A 13,757-nucleotide genomic window follows, 5' to 3' on the forward strand; every position below is an offset into this window, starting at 1 on the left:
CATCCAAATTTTACACATTATCCTAAGCCAGGGTTTGTTTAGTCACTGTGGATGGCTGAGCCCCACAGATCACCCTGAGCCCCCAGCCTCTCTTCTACTGACCCATCTCCTCTGGGATATCAGAAGTGGCTTTAGCCCAGGACTTGACTCCCAAAACCTTGCAGTTGTTACCAGATTATACATTTTAATGTGTCTGAGGAAAAAAACAACGTGTTAAATATATTTAATTTCAGTTAAATAAGGTAAAAGCTAGAAAGGCACTAATTTTGTCCTGGCCACTTCACTGCTCTTTGGACTCTGTCGATGGCCAGGGGCATTTTATGGAAGAACACTGAGCCATGGCTGAGGAAAGGGCCTCGGGCTTAGCACGGCCTCTGCCTTTTGCCTGAGACATGCCGAGATTTGCTTCCAATGGTAACAGCTGTCGCCCTGCCAGTTGTCCTCATTGCCCTCCTTCTGCAGGATCTTTGGGGCAGAGGGGGATGATAGCGGGGCAGCTCAATAGAAAGGGACGGCTGAGCTGGGCACCTAATTTCTGCCTGGAGACCATAGACTAGAGACTCTAGATAAGCAATATCTAGTTTGTTCATGTAGACTAGCAATTTGCTTACAAATGGGATAGTATCCGAATTTAAAAAGAGCACCACAAAATTATGTTATGCGCACTAGGGATTTGAACTGCTGAAAAAGGTCATAAGACAACAATTTTTACAGCAAGGTATCTTGGATACGGTGGCTCAGTGGTTTTCGATCGACAAGCTCAGCGTCTTAGCCACTGAGCCAGCGCATTCGAGAGACCTTGCTGTAAAAATTGTTGTCATGACGTGCACTTTTTTCCTCCAATTGAAAGTTACAAAAGATACAAGAATTGTAATAGTATATACGGTAGATGCTTGCAAAACTTGTTTGGAGATATGCTTAATTTCCTAAAAATTACAGCCCACATAATCAAGTTGGGTTGTTACTTCTGGAGAAAAAGAGGGCCGAGAGAAGCTGCATTCAAGGCTAACCTTGTCCTTTCTCCTTTGCCAAGGATTTTGTCTTCTATGCTCCCCGGCTAAGGATTAATAAGCGCATTCTGGCTCTGTGCATGGGGAACCATGAGCTCTACATGCGCAGGCGTAAGCCGGACACCATCGAGGTGCAGCAGATGAAGGCCCAGGCCCGAGAGGAGAAGCATCAGAAGCAGATGGAGAGGTGAGTTGGCTAAGCACAGAGCTGCCCACTGGCTGGGCCTCTCCGGCCAGGGATTCTCACAGCAGAACGTGGGTTGCGGTGCAGAGCCTTCTCAGGGGGCAAAAGACTCGGACTCCCAAGGGACAGGTGGACAAGTGGCAGCTAGGAGATTGGCAGCTAACTCTTTGAATGCAGGATCCAAATGAGGATAACAACCAAGTCACATGAGGAGGAGGATGTTCCAGGGTGCTTTGTTAAGGGGGTGGGAGGTTTCAAGAACTCTTATTTCATAAGGGGGGAGAATCAAAGGCTCTTTTGAGGTATGTTTGAACAAAATCTCGGTCTATTGTATACTGGAATAATTCTGCACAAAAGCACATTCTTGCATGTTAGGGATGCCAAGCGATAAAGTCATTTTTTGTTCCGCCTCTTGGAGGTCTGGGAGGATGGGGACCCCGCAAAGACAGAGGAATCTCTGACCCCCCTCCATTACCAGGAAGGGTTCTCTTGGTCCTGCCAGGGGATTAAAGACTTCTGAACAGGTTCCTTCAGCTTTTAAAAATGTGGAAAACCTGTTGAGACAACCCAGAGAAACATGATGAATTTTGAATTGAAAGTTTACAATTCCCAGGAGAGATCAGTTTTCCAAGCCATATTTTAATTTGAGATATGCAGATTATGTGGTTGGATTAAAAGATTTGGAGGAGACAAGTTTTCCCAGTCTTCCTTTTCAGTTTGTTTAGAAGTCACTAGAGGTCTTCAGGCAGAAATTGGTGGAAGCAAGGTCATCCGTCAGAAGTATGCTAGAGGGATCCTGTATTGAGCAAGAGGTTGGACTAGATGACCTCTAAGACCATTTTCAACTTTAACTAAGTAGAAATTGCACACTGAAAGCCCATTTTTTTATATATAAAGGAGGCATGAGATTGCTGCATGTTTCCTTTCCTCTCAGGGCTTTGCTGGAGAACGAGAAGAAGAAGAGGGAAATGGCTGAGAAGGAGAAGGAAAAGATTGAACGTGAGAAAGAAGAGCTGATGGAGAAGCTCCGGCAAATTGAGGAGCAAACTAAGAAAGCTCAGCAAGGTGGGCAGGAGGGCTGGCCTCAGGATGGGCCCCGGGAGAGGAGCGCCGGGGGCAGCACGGGTGACGTCTTTGCCTCTTTCTCCAGAGTTGGAGGAGCAAACGCGCAGGGCGCTGGAGCTGGAGCAGGAGAGGAAGCGAGCTCAGGAGGAGGCAGAGAAGCTGGCAAGGGAGCGGCAGGAAGCCGAAGAAGCCAAGGAAGCTTTGTTGAAAGCCTCCAATGATCAGAAGAAGACCCAGGAACAGCTGGTAGGCATCGGCCCCAGGCATCTGGCGCTGCTTCCAAGCTGCCCAAACACCAGGGGAGCCTCTTTGGTAGAGGGGCCTGCATCTGAGAGTGGACAATGGGAAAGTCAGCTCTGCAGCCAGGATGACCGCAGGGGAGGTGCTGCTGTGCTGCGCAGGACAGGGAGGAGGATGTCCCTGTGGACTAGAGCGGAAGTGTGCAATAGGAGGTTATGCAAGTCTGGAAAGCATCCCCAACTGTTCTGTCCACCCACCTCATATAGGACGACACATGAGCAAATGACGTCTACCAGTAATTTATTTTTACAAGCCGACCTGAATCCCTGTAGCAGATAAAAGTGCTGGCAGCTACTTTCCGAATGCCTGCCAAGTTTCTTATCAGCTCTAGAAACAGGAGTCAGCGTATTTGTAGTCTGTTGCTGGAGCAACCAAGAGTTCAAAGAGTAGTCAGAAGTCATTCACAAAGTCCAAGCCTTAATTCCGAAAAATATCCCATCCGAAACTCACGATATGCAGTTTTTGTCCGTCACAGAGCCTGCAGAGCAACCCCACCCACTTTTATCCCCTGTGGGGTGTGGCTCAGTGATTCAGCAATCTCTGGCCCTTCCACACCTCTTCCTTTGTTGCGCACGCCTCTCCCTCCGACGCTGCCTGGGATCAATCCAAGATTGATCTTCATCACTCCCTATTAGTGGGTGCTCCAACATGCCTTCCTCCTAGCCTTCAGCTGGAACCTGAGGCGTTGCCAGAAAGGAGGGTCCTGGAGAGGGAGGCCTTGTCAGCTCCTCCCCATCACTTTCAGAGTCATCTTTGTCCGTGAGGACAGGCTCAGGAGCCAGAGTCACAACACCAACACCTCTCAAAAAGTTGCCCTTGTAGTAGAACTCTCAGCATCAGGCAGAGGGAAAATAATTCCTCCTGCCCATTCTAACATGCATTAATGATACTGCCATTAATTTATTTCAACGAATTTAATTTTAAATGCTGTTTCATCCAGAAGCCCAACCAACTTTCAAAGGGTAGCCCCTGACATGCCTTCCAAAGATGTGCAGCCCAACAGAAGATGCACTTCCTGGTGTGGGGCATGCAAAGAACCTCCCCCCACAAAGCAGCTCCCTGCTGTGAGTCACAGAAAGTGTAGGAGGCCACTTTTCCTACTGGATCGGCTCAGGCCTCCTGAGGTGGACTCCATCTCTTCCTACCGAAGGCTGCAGCTGATTAACAGAATAACAGAGTTGGAAGGGACCTTGGAGGTCTTCTAGACCAATCCCTGCTCAGGTAGGAGACCCTATATGAATTTGAATACATGGTTGCCTTACCACTTCTCGAAAACGTCTAGTGATGGAGCATCCACAACTTCTGGAGGCAAGCTGTTCTATGGATGATCATATTTTTCAGACTATAGAGCACACTTGCCCCCACCCCCGCCCCGGGTAAAATGCTCTCGATTCGGACCGGCTCGCCCGATCCGGTAGCGATGGCGGCTGCTGGTTCAGAGAAAGTCCCTGGCCCCACCCCTCCGCCTCTGCTGAGCTGCACCATCAGCAGAGGTGTTTTTTTTACTTTTAAAGCAGTTTTTCTTCAGCTAAAAACATGCCTTTAAAAGTAAAAAAAAGCCTTTGAGGCTCCCACTGCTCAGCTGAGATCAGCAGAGCCTTTAAACTCTTTTTTAAAAAAAGTTTTAAAAGGCTCCTCTGGCGATCTCACCTGAGTTCCTCATCAGCAGAACCTTAAAAAACATGTTTTCTACAAGCTCTTCAGCCCAAGAGCTTGTAGAAAACCTTTTAAGAGATTCTAAAGCACTTACCTAACTGCTCTAAAGAATGGCTTTCCCAGCCCGAAAGGAGCAGTTTCAGCAGGGAAACAGAATCAGTTGCTAGCTAATCTATTTCCTCAGTGAGCAACTAATCTGCCTGCTTTGCTGGCTGAGGACCTCTGGGAATTGAAGTCCACAAACCTTAAAGTTACTAAGGTTGGAGACCCCTGATCTAAAAAATATTAATAAAATAATAAAATAAAATATTTATGCAGCTTTCTGAGATTTAGTGTGTTTCTGTAGTGTTTCACTCCACAAACACACAATCTCACAAAGCAATATGTGGCATTTTGTGTGTGTGTGTGTGTGTGTGTGTGTGAGAGAGAGAGAGAGAGTTGTGTTGTGTTGTGTATGTGTAAAGTGTGAAAGTTGGTTCTTGAGCTTTTTGTGGCTGTGAAGTGCAGCTGCTTTTACACTGTGTGTATGTCAGTTGTGTTGTGTCGTGTGTGTGTAAAGTGTGAAAGTTGGTTTTTGAGCTTTCTGTGGCTGTGAAGTATGTGAAGTATGAAGTGCAGCTGCTTTTACATTGTGTGTGAGTCTGTTGTGTTGTGTGTGTGTAAAGTGTGAAAGTTGGTTTTTGGTACCTCTTATTGTTTTTTATACTTTATTATTTTTATTATTTTTTGTTATTGGCCACGCCCACCCAGTCATCTGACCACCAAGCCACGCCTACCAATTAAGCCACGCCCACAGAACCGTTAGGGGAAATTTTTAGATTTCACCCCTGCCCCCCTCCCAAAAAAAAGTGGGTGGAAATCAGGGTTGGGTTCCACTTACCTTTGCTACTGGTTCACAACAGGAGCATGCATGTGCGTGGTGCTTCTGTGCATGCGCAGAGCGACCATGATGACATCTGGACGGGTGGCCGGAGCCTCCCGCCACTGTTACTACTGGTTTGCAAGATCCAGACCGAACCAGTAGCAACCCAACACTGGTGGAAATGTCTGTGCATCTTATAGAGGGAATACGGGCCTGTTTTTGGCCTCCTAAATCCTCCAGGCGTCCCATTTTTGCCCTCCCTCGTGTCCAGAAGGACTCTGCAGGCCAAAACCCCTTTTGCCCTCCCCAGCGTCAGAGAGGCTGAAAACGGGATGCGTGGAGGGTCTTCAGAGTGCTTCTGGATGCCGGGGAGGGCAAAAACGGGACCCACGGAGGCCAAAAACCTAGGTGCATCTTACGGTCCGAAAAATACAGTAATTGTTCCCATTGACAGGAAATGTCTCTTTAATTCTAGGTTTGATCTCTCTTAATGATCTTCCACTCTTACTTCTTATCCTGCCCTCAGATGCTTTGGAGAATAGGTGGACTTCTGTTCTCTGTGACGGATTCTCAAATACTGGAAGACTGCTCTGATGTCTTCATCCTTCTATTTGTTAAACATTCCCAATTCCCACAAGCATTCCTCATATATTTCATTCTCCAATCCCCTAGTCATCTGTGTTGCTCTTCTCTTGACTCTTTCTAGAGTCTCAGTTTCTTTTTTGAATCGTGAAGAACAAGACTGGATTCCGTATTCCAAGCGTGGTCTCATCAGTGGGCTATAAAGCAATACTACAACATGTGATCTTGATGGTCTCCTTCTGTTGATGCAGCTCAGGGCTGCGTTGGCCTTTTTGGCAGCTGTAGCACACTTTTCGCTCATACACGATTGTCCACTAGAACTCCCGCATCCCTCTCACAGTTATTGCTGTTGAGCCAGGTATCACCTATTCTCTATTTGTGCATTTGCATTTGCTTGCCTAAGTGTAAAACCTTACTTTTCTCACCATTGAATTTCAGTTTGTTAGGGCCCAGTGTTCAAGACTGTCAAGATCCTTCTGGATCTTCAGCCTATCTTCTAAAGCAAACTCAAGGCCTGGGGGCCAGATCTGGCCCATGGGGTGCTTAGATCTGGCCCGCGAGGCCACCCTGGAAATAGTGAAGGACTGGCCCATGGTGCCTCTGCCAGCAGAAACAGCTCACGAGGCCTACATGCGTCCCTCCCGAGCTCCGTTTTTGCTGGCAGAGGGTTGTAGGAGGCCATCCCAACCTTGATGCAACCCTCAATGAAATTGTGTTTCATACCCCTGTTCTAAAGTGTTGGCTATTCCACCTAGCTTGGTGTCATCTGCAAATTTGATGAGTTCCCTTCTATCCACTCATCTAAATCGTTTATGAAGACATTGAAGAGTCCTGGTCCTAAGATGGAACCTTGGGGTACCCCACTACATACTTCCCTCCATGTCGATGCATTTCCATGGAGGACTACGTGTTAATTGTGGTTGGTCAGTCAATTACAAAGTCATCTGGTGTGATGCTGTCTCCAGAAACATGGGGAAGGGAGCTCTCCAAATCCTATCAGTTCCCACCCCCACATAATTGGAAAACGCCATGCTAAGCCACACACACACACACCGGTCTCTCCCACTCCCACCCTTCCTCTCCACTTTGGCTCTCTTGTAGACTTCTAAGGCAGGTCTGTTCAGAGGTTAGGCCTTTGCAGCTGAGCAAACACAGAAGAAGCCTTGGAAGGAGGAGCAGGAAAAAGAAATGAAGGGAGATGCAGGACATCATCTTTTTTTCCCAGCAGCTGTGATTTAGCAGCTAATCCGGACGATGTTAAAATGCGAGTGGACAGATTGGTGGAAAATATGGGGGGATCTGACTAGTCCCTGAATTGTGGCCTGGAACTCCTGACGGCCGAGAAGCCACCCAAAAGGAGCCTTCCAGGCACAGCTGGTGACCTTGGAGGCTGGAGAGGGGGGCCTTGGCCCTAAGGCTGCCAGGCTTTCTAAGGTTACAGAGGTTTGACTGGGCTGCTCTGTTCTCCTTGCAGACCAGCGAGATGTTGGAGCTCACCACCCGGATCTCGCAGCTGGAATTTGCGCAACAGAAGAAGGAGAGCGAGGCAATGCTGTGGCAGCAGAAAGTGAGTGCCCGTTGCTCTCCTCCGCTCTGCCCACCCAGCTCCCCGCTGGGACTGGTGAAGGGAGAGGGCTGGGGAATTGGAAGAACTTTCAAAGAATGCCCATTTTTGTTTCAGAGAAGTGGGAAAGCCAAGGCTGTTTCTAAAGGGTGTCCAGCCAACCTACACCGATGTGCATATAAATACACATGGACATGACTTTTTGTTCTCTGGCCTCTGCTCTTTTTCCTCCCTGTGTGCTGCTTTGACTCATTCACCAGGGGACTTGCTCGTCCTTCTGGGCCGAGGAGTACAAGGGCTCTGAAAGTCTCACTAAGGCCCATGTGGGCCCCAGGGAACATAGCTCACCTATCCACATGGAGTAATAGCTGTAGTGGTCAGAAATTGCCTCTCAAAGCAAAATGAAAGTGGCTGTATACAATTTGTACAAACATTGTGGCTTGCCTATTTTGGATACTGGAAGATAGCTGTAGGGAAAAAAATCCAGTCATTATCCAGAAGGCAAAATGCACAAAAAATTCCCAGCAGACGGATGCCAGCAGAAGGCTGGCTGGAGAGGCATCTGCAAGTTCCAATTGCTGGAATTTGGATTCCTGCTCTGCAGGAGGAGGAAGGAAGGAGCCTTTGATGATGACAAACACAACGTTTCTCTTTTTACCTGGCAGTGCTGTTTTTCTCTAATTGCCAGGACAATTGTGTTTCATTTTAATTTGATTTTAAAATTCTTAGTAGTTTCTACACTTAGCAGCCATTTTTTACAGTTTTTAATAACCTGAAATCAAGCAGAGAAATTTGGCTCTGGGTGGATGAGCATATAAATAATGAAAACCATTTGATCCCAGGACAAGTTATTATAGACACCTAAGCCTTTTTCCAGGGGCACCTTAGCAAAGGGTATAAAATGGGCCGTTGGGATTCCTTAATATTTTGGCTGGTGACAGAATTCCAAAGATCTTCATGAAGGCCCCACTTCTCTCCTCCCATTGACTTTCTTTGTTTTGTAAAGGCTCCCAGAGTGACTTTTCTGCACAGAGTGCTATTTGTGTGACTTAACTTGTTCCGAAGCTTTCTTTCCGATCAAAAGAGCTTTCCAATATTACTATACAAGACCAAAATATATCTGGAGATGTGAAGCCAATACATTTTTGTTGCCCTTAAAACTTTGCATGCAGACTCCTCCTTGGGCTGCTTTTGCTCTTAGTTCTTGCAAAAGTCACATTTCTGACATCACGGACGGAGGTGTTCCAATCAAACGGCTGGATCTCCTCACAAATCTAGTTTCTGCTCTCTTGACCTAAGCAGGTTTCTCGGGGTGCTTTCAGCTGCGCTCTCTCTCTCTCTCTTTCAGGCCCAGTTGGTTCAAGAGGACTTGGAGAGGACCAAGGAGGAGCTGAAGTCCGTCACCTGCACTCCGCACGTGTCTGAGCCCATGCAGTCGGAGAATGAACACGATGACGAGCAGGATGAGAACGCAGCGGAGGCCAGTGCGGAACTGCGGGCACACGCCTCCATCAAGGACCGCAGTGAGGAGCAGCGCACCACCGAGGCAGAGAAGAACGTGCGGGTTCAGAAGCACCTGAAGGTGAGGTGGGCTGATGGAATCGGGTGGGGCTTCTCCACCTTGACCACTGGAAGGTGTGTTCACGTTGCTGGCTGGGGAATGCTGGAAGTTGCAGTCAACACACCTTCCAGTGGCCATGGTGGAGAAGCAGAAGACTAAGGAAAAAGCCAAAGGCCAAGACTGGAGCTGCCCTTGGATGGGACAAAAGATGGATGGCTTCAGGATCTTCAGAGATGGTGGCTCCACAATTGTTTACCCCATGAATATGGGGCAGGGACAGGCAAATATTTTTGCAGTCATTTGCGGTCTTTTTTTAAAAGAACAGAAGGGAAAAAAATATTCTGATTTGGGATCACCAAGAAGCATGGCAATTTCATGGGACATTATCAAAATAGGCTGGCTGGAATTTTTAGACTTTTTGTTAAAAAAAGAAAAAAGGTCAAATAGTGTTTTAGGGTATTTTTCTGAAAAGAGAAGGGGAAAGCTTATTGAGCCCTGGTGGCACAGTGGTTAGAATGCAGTATTGCAGGCAAACTCTGCCATAGTCTCTAGTTCAGTTTGACAGGCTTGAGGTTGACTCAGCCTCCAATCCCTCTGATGTCAGTAAAATGAGGACCCAGATTGTTGGAGGCCATATGCCGACTCTGTAAACTGCTCAGAGAGGGCTGGAAAGCACCGTGGAATGGTATATAAGCCTTAAGTGCCCTTGTCTATTGCCATTCTATGGGCAGCTGAATTTCACCAACATGGCCTCGGTGCGGGTGTAGCTCTTGGGGGCAAAGAAGCAGCCGGAGGTGAATTGCCCTACCCAGTCTAGGCAGTAAGGCTGCCCCCGGCTCCTACTGCCCAGACCACTGTCTGAGAGCAGGCACCGCTTGTAGCTCTGGGTTGAGGTTCTCACTCACAGGGAATCTTCTCATTATCCTTGATCTTGTGGGGAGGAGGAAGGGATCCAGTCAGCTGCTTGGGTGGCAGGTAGCCTTGTGGGATCTCTGCTCTGACCTCCAGGCACCTTCAGCCTGGGATCCCTGGATGTTAGCGCTCAGTATCCACACCAACATGCCCATTCCTGTCTGGGCTGATGGAAACCGAAGGCTCCGAAACAGGGAGTGCGCTGCCTACTTGAGTGGTGGTACCAAGTGTGAATTAATTCTTCCCACTGCTCTGTTCTAGCAAATGGGGGTGGGGGAATGCCATGACCCATGTGACATCCAGGCTACCTGTCCCCTTGTAGCCACCCAAGTTTCTGAGGGCAAGACACAACCCTTGATCGCGCCCTGCAGGGAAAGTGTCAATGAGATAAAGCCTTGTGCCAAAAGGTAGAACGAACCAGTCCCAGCCAGGAGGAAAGATCTTGGATGAGCTCCCTCTGGATGCCTCCGGTGGCTGATGTCTCTCCCTTCTCCCTTACTGCCCTGCAGGCTCTCACCTCTGAGTTGGCCAATGCACGGGACGACACCAAGAAGACAGCCAACGACATGATCCACGCAGAGAACATGCGACAGGGCCGTGACAAATACAAGACACTCCGCCAGATCCGTCAAGGCAACACCAAGCAGCGCATTGATGAATTTGAGTCCATGTAGTCATTCCAGCCTCTGCTGTACCTTCCCCCCTCCCCCCTCCCCCTCCCCCCATGCAAATTTGCGATGCTGGAACCATCCACTACAGGAGTGAATAGATCGGCCTCCTGGGCTGGTGTTCAAAATAGGACCAAACAGGAAGAAAAAGCAAAAGTCAATTGTGCCTTATTATTATTGCAGTTTTCCAGCGGCCTGCTTCTGTTTAGCAGGGCTGATGAGCTTACATATCCCAATGCTTTTTATTGCTTATAAGAAAAATATTAATGCTGCTGCTGCCGGCACCACTGAGCTGCTGGTAGAGCTGCTGCCTAACCACGGACCGCTTCCCTCTCCTAAGCTCCCTTGCTGGGCTCTGGAGGGGCATGGCCTTGCTCTGTCCTAACTCCAATCCCTGCTGAAGTCCCTGCTGGGGCTTTTGCTTCTCCAGGTAGATGCTCTGCTTGGGAAGAGGACATTGTGGAGAAGGGAAGGAAGCACCCAAAGGCGATGGTCAATGTGCCTTCTCCCCTCTTGGCGCCAAAGAGCAAACCGCTAAGCAGACCAAGCCAGGCCCTCGGGTCTCTTTACGTTCTCCAAGTGCTCCTTACTGAGACTGTTGAACAAAATTGGATGCGCCTTCCCTTCTTCCCAGTAGATTTGCTACAGAACCGTTGTCTTCCCAAAAGGAAAAAGTTTGGCCATGGAGCGGTCGTCATTCATTTTGCCAACCCAGTCAAAACATTCAGAGAGGTTTTGGTTCAGCCGGAAATCTCAACCGGCGCGGCTGCAAAACTACACCGCTCAGCCTTTTAGGGCATGCCTGCCATGTGCCTGGGCCCACGGACATGCCTGATGGTGCCTTAATGACACTCCCTTTCCCTCCTCTAGTTGTGTAACATTTTACAAAAGTCTTCTTAGTTCCAGTAATGCAAAACCAAAAATACTTTACACAAAGATGTATTTTGTGTCTGAATCTCCATGTTGCCAGCTGTTCCACCGTTAGGAAGGTGAGGTTTGGTTTTGAACAGCTGCCGTTTCTGCTGCTTTCTTTTCTGTTGGAAGGGCGGCCGGCCCCTGTTTCCAAACCCCGTCTCTCGGGGGGCCTGCAGGTCTGTGACTCTAGACAAAGATGGGTGGTTGGCCTCACAGGAACACTGAAGGGTCTCTTGGTAGTTGAGCCACTTGGCTCTTTGAAAGGAGCCTCCTTTTTGAATTGTCCCGGGGTGCCTGTCCTGGGACTCTTCCCATGGATGCAGAAGGGTCGGAGATGAGTCTGGGCTCTTCTGCCTCCTCTCCCAAACTTCATTATAAATGGCTTCCTCTGCAGGAAAGCTCCACACCCCCTCCCCCTTTGCTTAGCATCCTTCAAGTTTTTTCCTACACTTTTGGCCTTTTTCTGCCTTCCTTCTGCACAAAAATGCGCACACACACACCAATCCCAGCCTGCATTTATCCAAAAAGTATTATTCTGAAACGGCACCACAGCTCTAAAAACAAATTGTACTGGGTGTTAGGTTGGCCAAAGTCAAGTCCACTAAGGATGGTGAGAAGGAGCTGCCGCACAATTGTCCCAAAGCCCCAGCTGAAACCCTGGGCCTTGAGGCCAGGAGACCTGCGCAGCCAGCGGGGTCTCGGTGTAAACAGCCTAACGTTTCCAAACAAAGACCCTGCAGAATGCCCCCCTCCTCCTCTCTTCCTCTTCCTCCCCTTCCTACTTCCGATTCCATATGCCTTTGGGAAGGGATGGATGAGAGGGTGTGGACAACCATCTTCTCCTCCACCTGAAATATTACAATGCCATGGCTTTGAACCGTTTCCTAAAAATTACTCATTGAGGTGATTTCCGTTTCTCTGAGTCAGCATTAAAACTTGTGGTGCTGACATTGTTTCTGGGCCTTCCTGTAAACTTGGCCTAAGCTTGCCAGAGGCCTGCTTGGATTTCCTTTCTTTGCCCCTGCAAAAATGCCTCACAGGTGTCTTCTGTGTTGCCCCAGGCGCTGTGGGGCTGCCGGGCACCACAGTGCTGCCACCCAGTCGTTTCCAGGACAGGCAGCCACCTGCTGGGGGCCATAAATTCACCTCCTCCTCCTCCTCCTCCTTAGTAGTTGGTTCAACTCTTCCCTGATTTTAACCAGTATTATGTACTCCAGTGACAATGGTATTGATTTCATGCTCTTTTCTAGCTATGCATGATTAGAAAATATTAATCTCAGAAGTGTTGAGGGGGAAGTAACTCTGTTCTCCCTTCATAGAAAATGTATACTGTGTTGTAAAGAGATGATATTTTGCAGAAATTAATGTAAGATGCATTCAGTATTACAATGAGATTTTTAGTTTTTTTTTTTAATTATTGGATTAGAAAACATGGAGGCTTTTTTCTTCCTCTCCGCTCCCCCGTCTGTTTACTGCTACACCTGGGTATGTGCTTTCCCTCTGGGGGAGGGAGTTTGCCCAATTAATCATTATTTTTTTTTGGTCTGGCTTTATATTTGTGTTACGGAATTTTTGCTGTAAATTATGTCTTCTTTTTTTGACCATCCTTTTTACATGTAATGTCGAAGCACCAGCCTTCTCAGGGGAGGGTCTGCAAGGTGGCCTGTGGGGGGAAGCGGAGACCCCCCCCAGCACTTGCTACTGTCCAAGGTGTTTGACTCGACACCCCCCCCCTTTGTATCAGTGCCAATAAAGTTTAGACAAGGCAGCTGCTGCCTCTTCCTCCGGCCTTGTCTTTTCTTAGCCAGGATGTCCTATCTAGCCCCTGCCCTGCCAGAGGGCAGAATGCAGCCGCTGGGGCCAAGGGGACGGGGTTTGGAATGGGCTCTGGCATGCACCTTCTCTGGCAGCTTTTGCTGTGTCTGGTCCAGGAAGCTGGGGAGCAGCATCTGCTGGAGGGGACAGCCTTGGGTTGCCCAAATGCCAGATAGAAGCATCTTCAGAGAATTTTGCCCCCACACTATCCCACTTCACCACGTGACCCCTCCCCACCCGAATGCTCCCTGTTACATGGCAGGACACGGAAGGCCCCTGGTTCCCCAGCTGCTCCCACCGGTGCCCTTGCAGATCAGCAGAGGGCAAGCAAATGGCCCCAGCCCTCCTGTTCCCCAGGCACCTGGGAGTGGGGGTGGGGGGCAGCTGTGCAGTGAAGCCTACCATTTGGGTGGGACTGGTGAGAGTGACCCCCAACATCCAGCCTCAAGTGGGGTCCTGGCGTTCCCATGGATTCGGGAGTAGCCACACCTTCCCCTGAGCTTGGCCAGGGTGACATCCTAGATAGTAAACAGCAGAAGAGTGAATTGGTCATTACATGACTAGTCATTTCTCCCATCTCAGATAGTGGACACATCTAATACTTGTTCCCTTCTCCTACTTTCCTCGCAACAACCACCCTGTGAGCTGGTTTGGGCTGAGAGA

The 13,757-nt window shown here is 48.8% G+C and overlaps 1 protein-coding gene across 1 annotated transcript in view; it reads left to right on the forward strand.

Annotated features, from left to right (window-relative positions):
- Positions 1-13,061, forward strand: part of MSN (moesin) — an 89,625-nt gene extending 76,564 nt beyond the window's left edge. The window contains exons 8-13 of the mRNA XM_058196683.1: positions 1,034-1,197; positions 2,129-2,259; positions 2,345-2,505; positions 7,134-7,226; positions 8,572-8,805; positions 10,206-13,061. Coding sequence (XP_058052666.1) covers positions 1,034-1,197; positions 2,129-2,259; positions 2,345-2,505; positions 7,134-7,226; positions 8,572-8,805; positions 10,206-10,370 — 948 coding nt within the window. The 3' untranslated portion in view covers positions 10,371-13,061. The remainder of the gene's footprint in view (positions 1-1,033; positions 1,198-2,128; positions 2,260-2,344; positions 2,506-7,133; positions 7,227-8,571; positions 8,806-10,205) is intronic.
- Positions 13,062-13,757: the final 696 nt, after the last annotated feature.

This window comes from Ahaetulla prasina, chromosome 11, assembly GCF_028640845.1.
Source record: "Ahaetulla prasina isolate Xishuangbanna chromosome 11, ASM2864084v1, whole genome shotgun sequence".
NCBI lineage: Eukaryota > Metazoa > Chordata > Lepidosauria > Squamata > Colubridae > Ahaetulla > Ahaetulla prasina.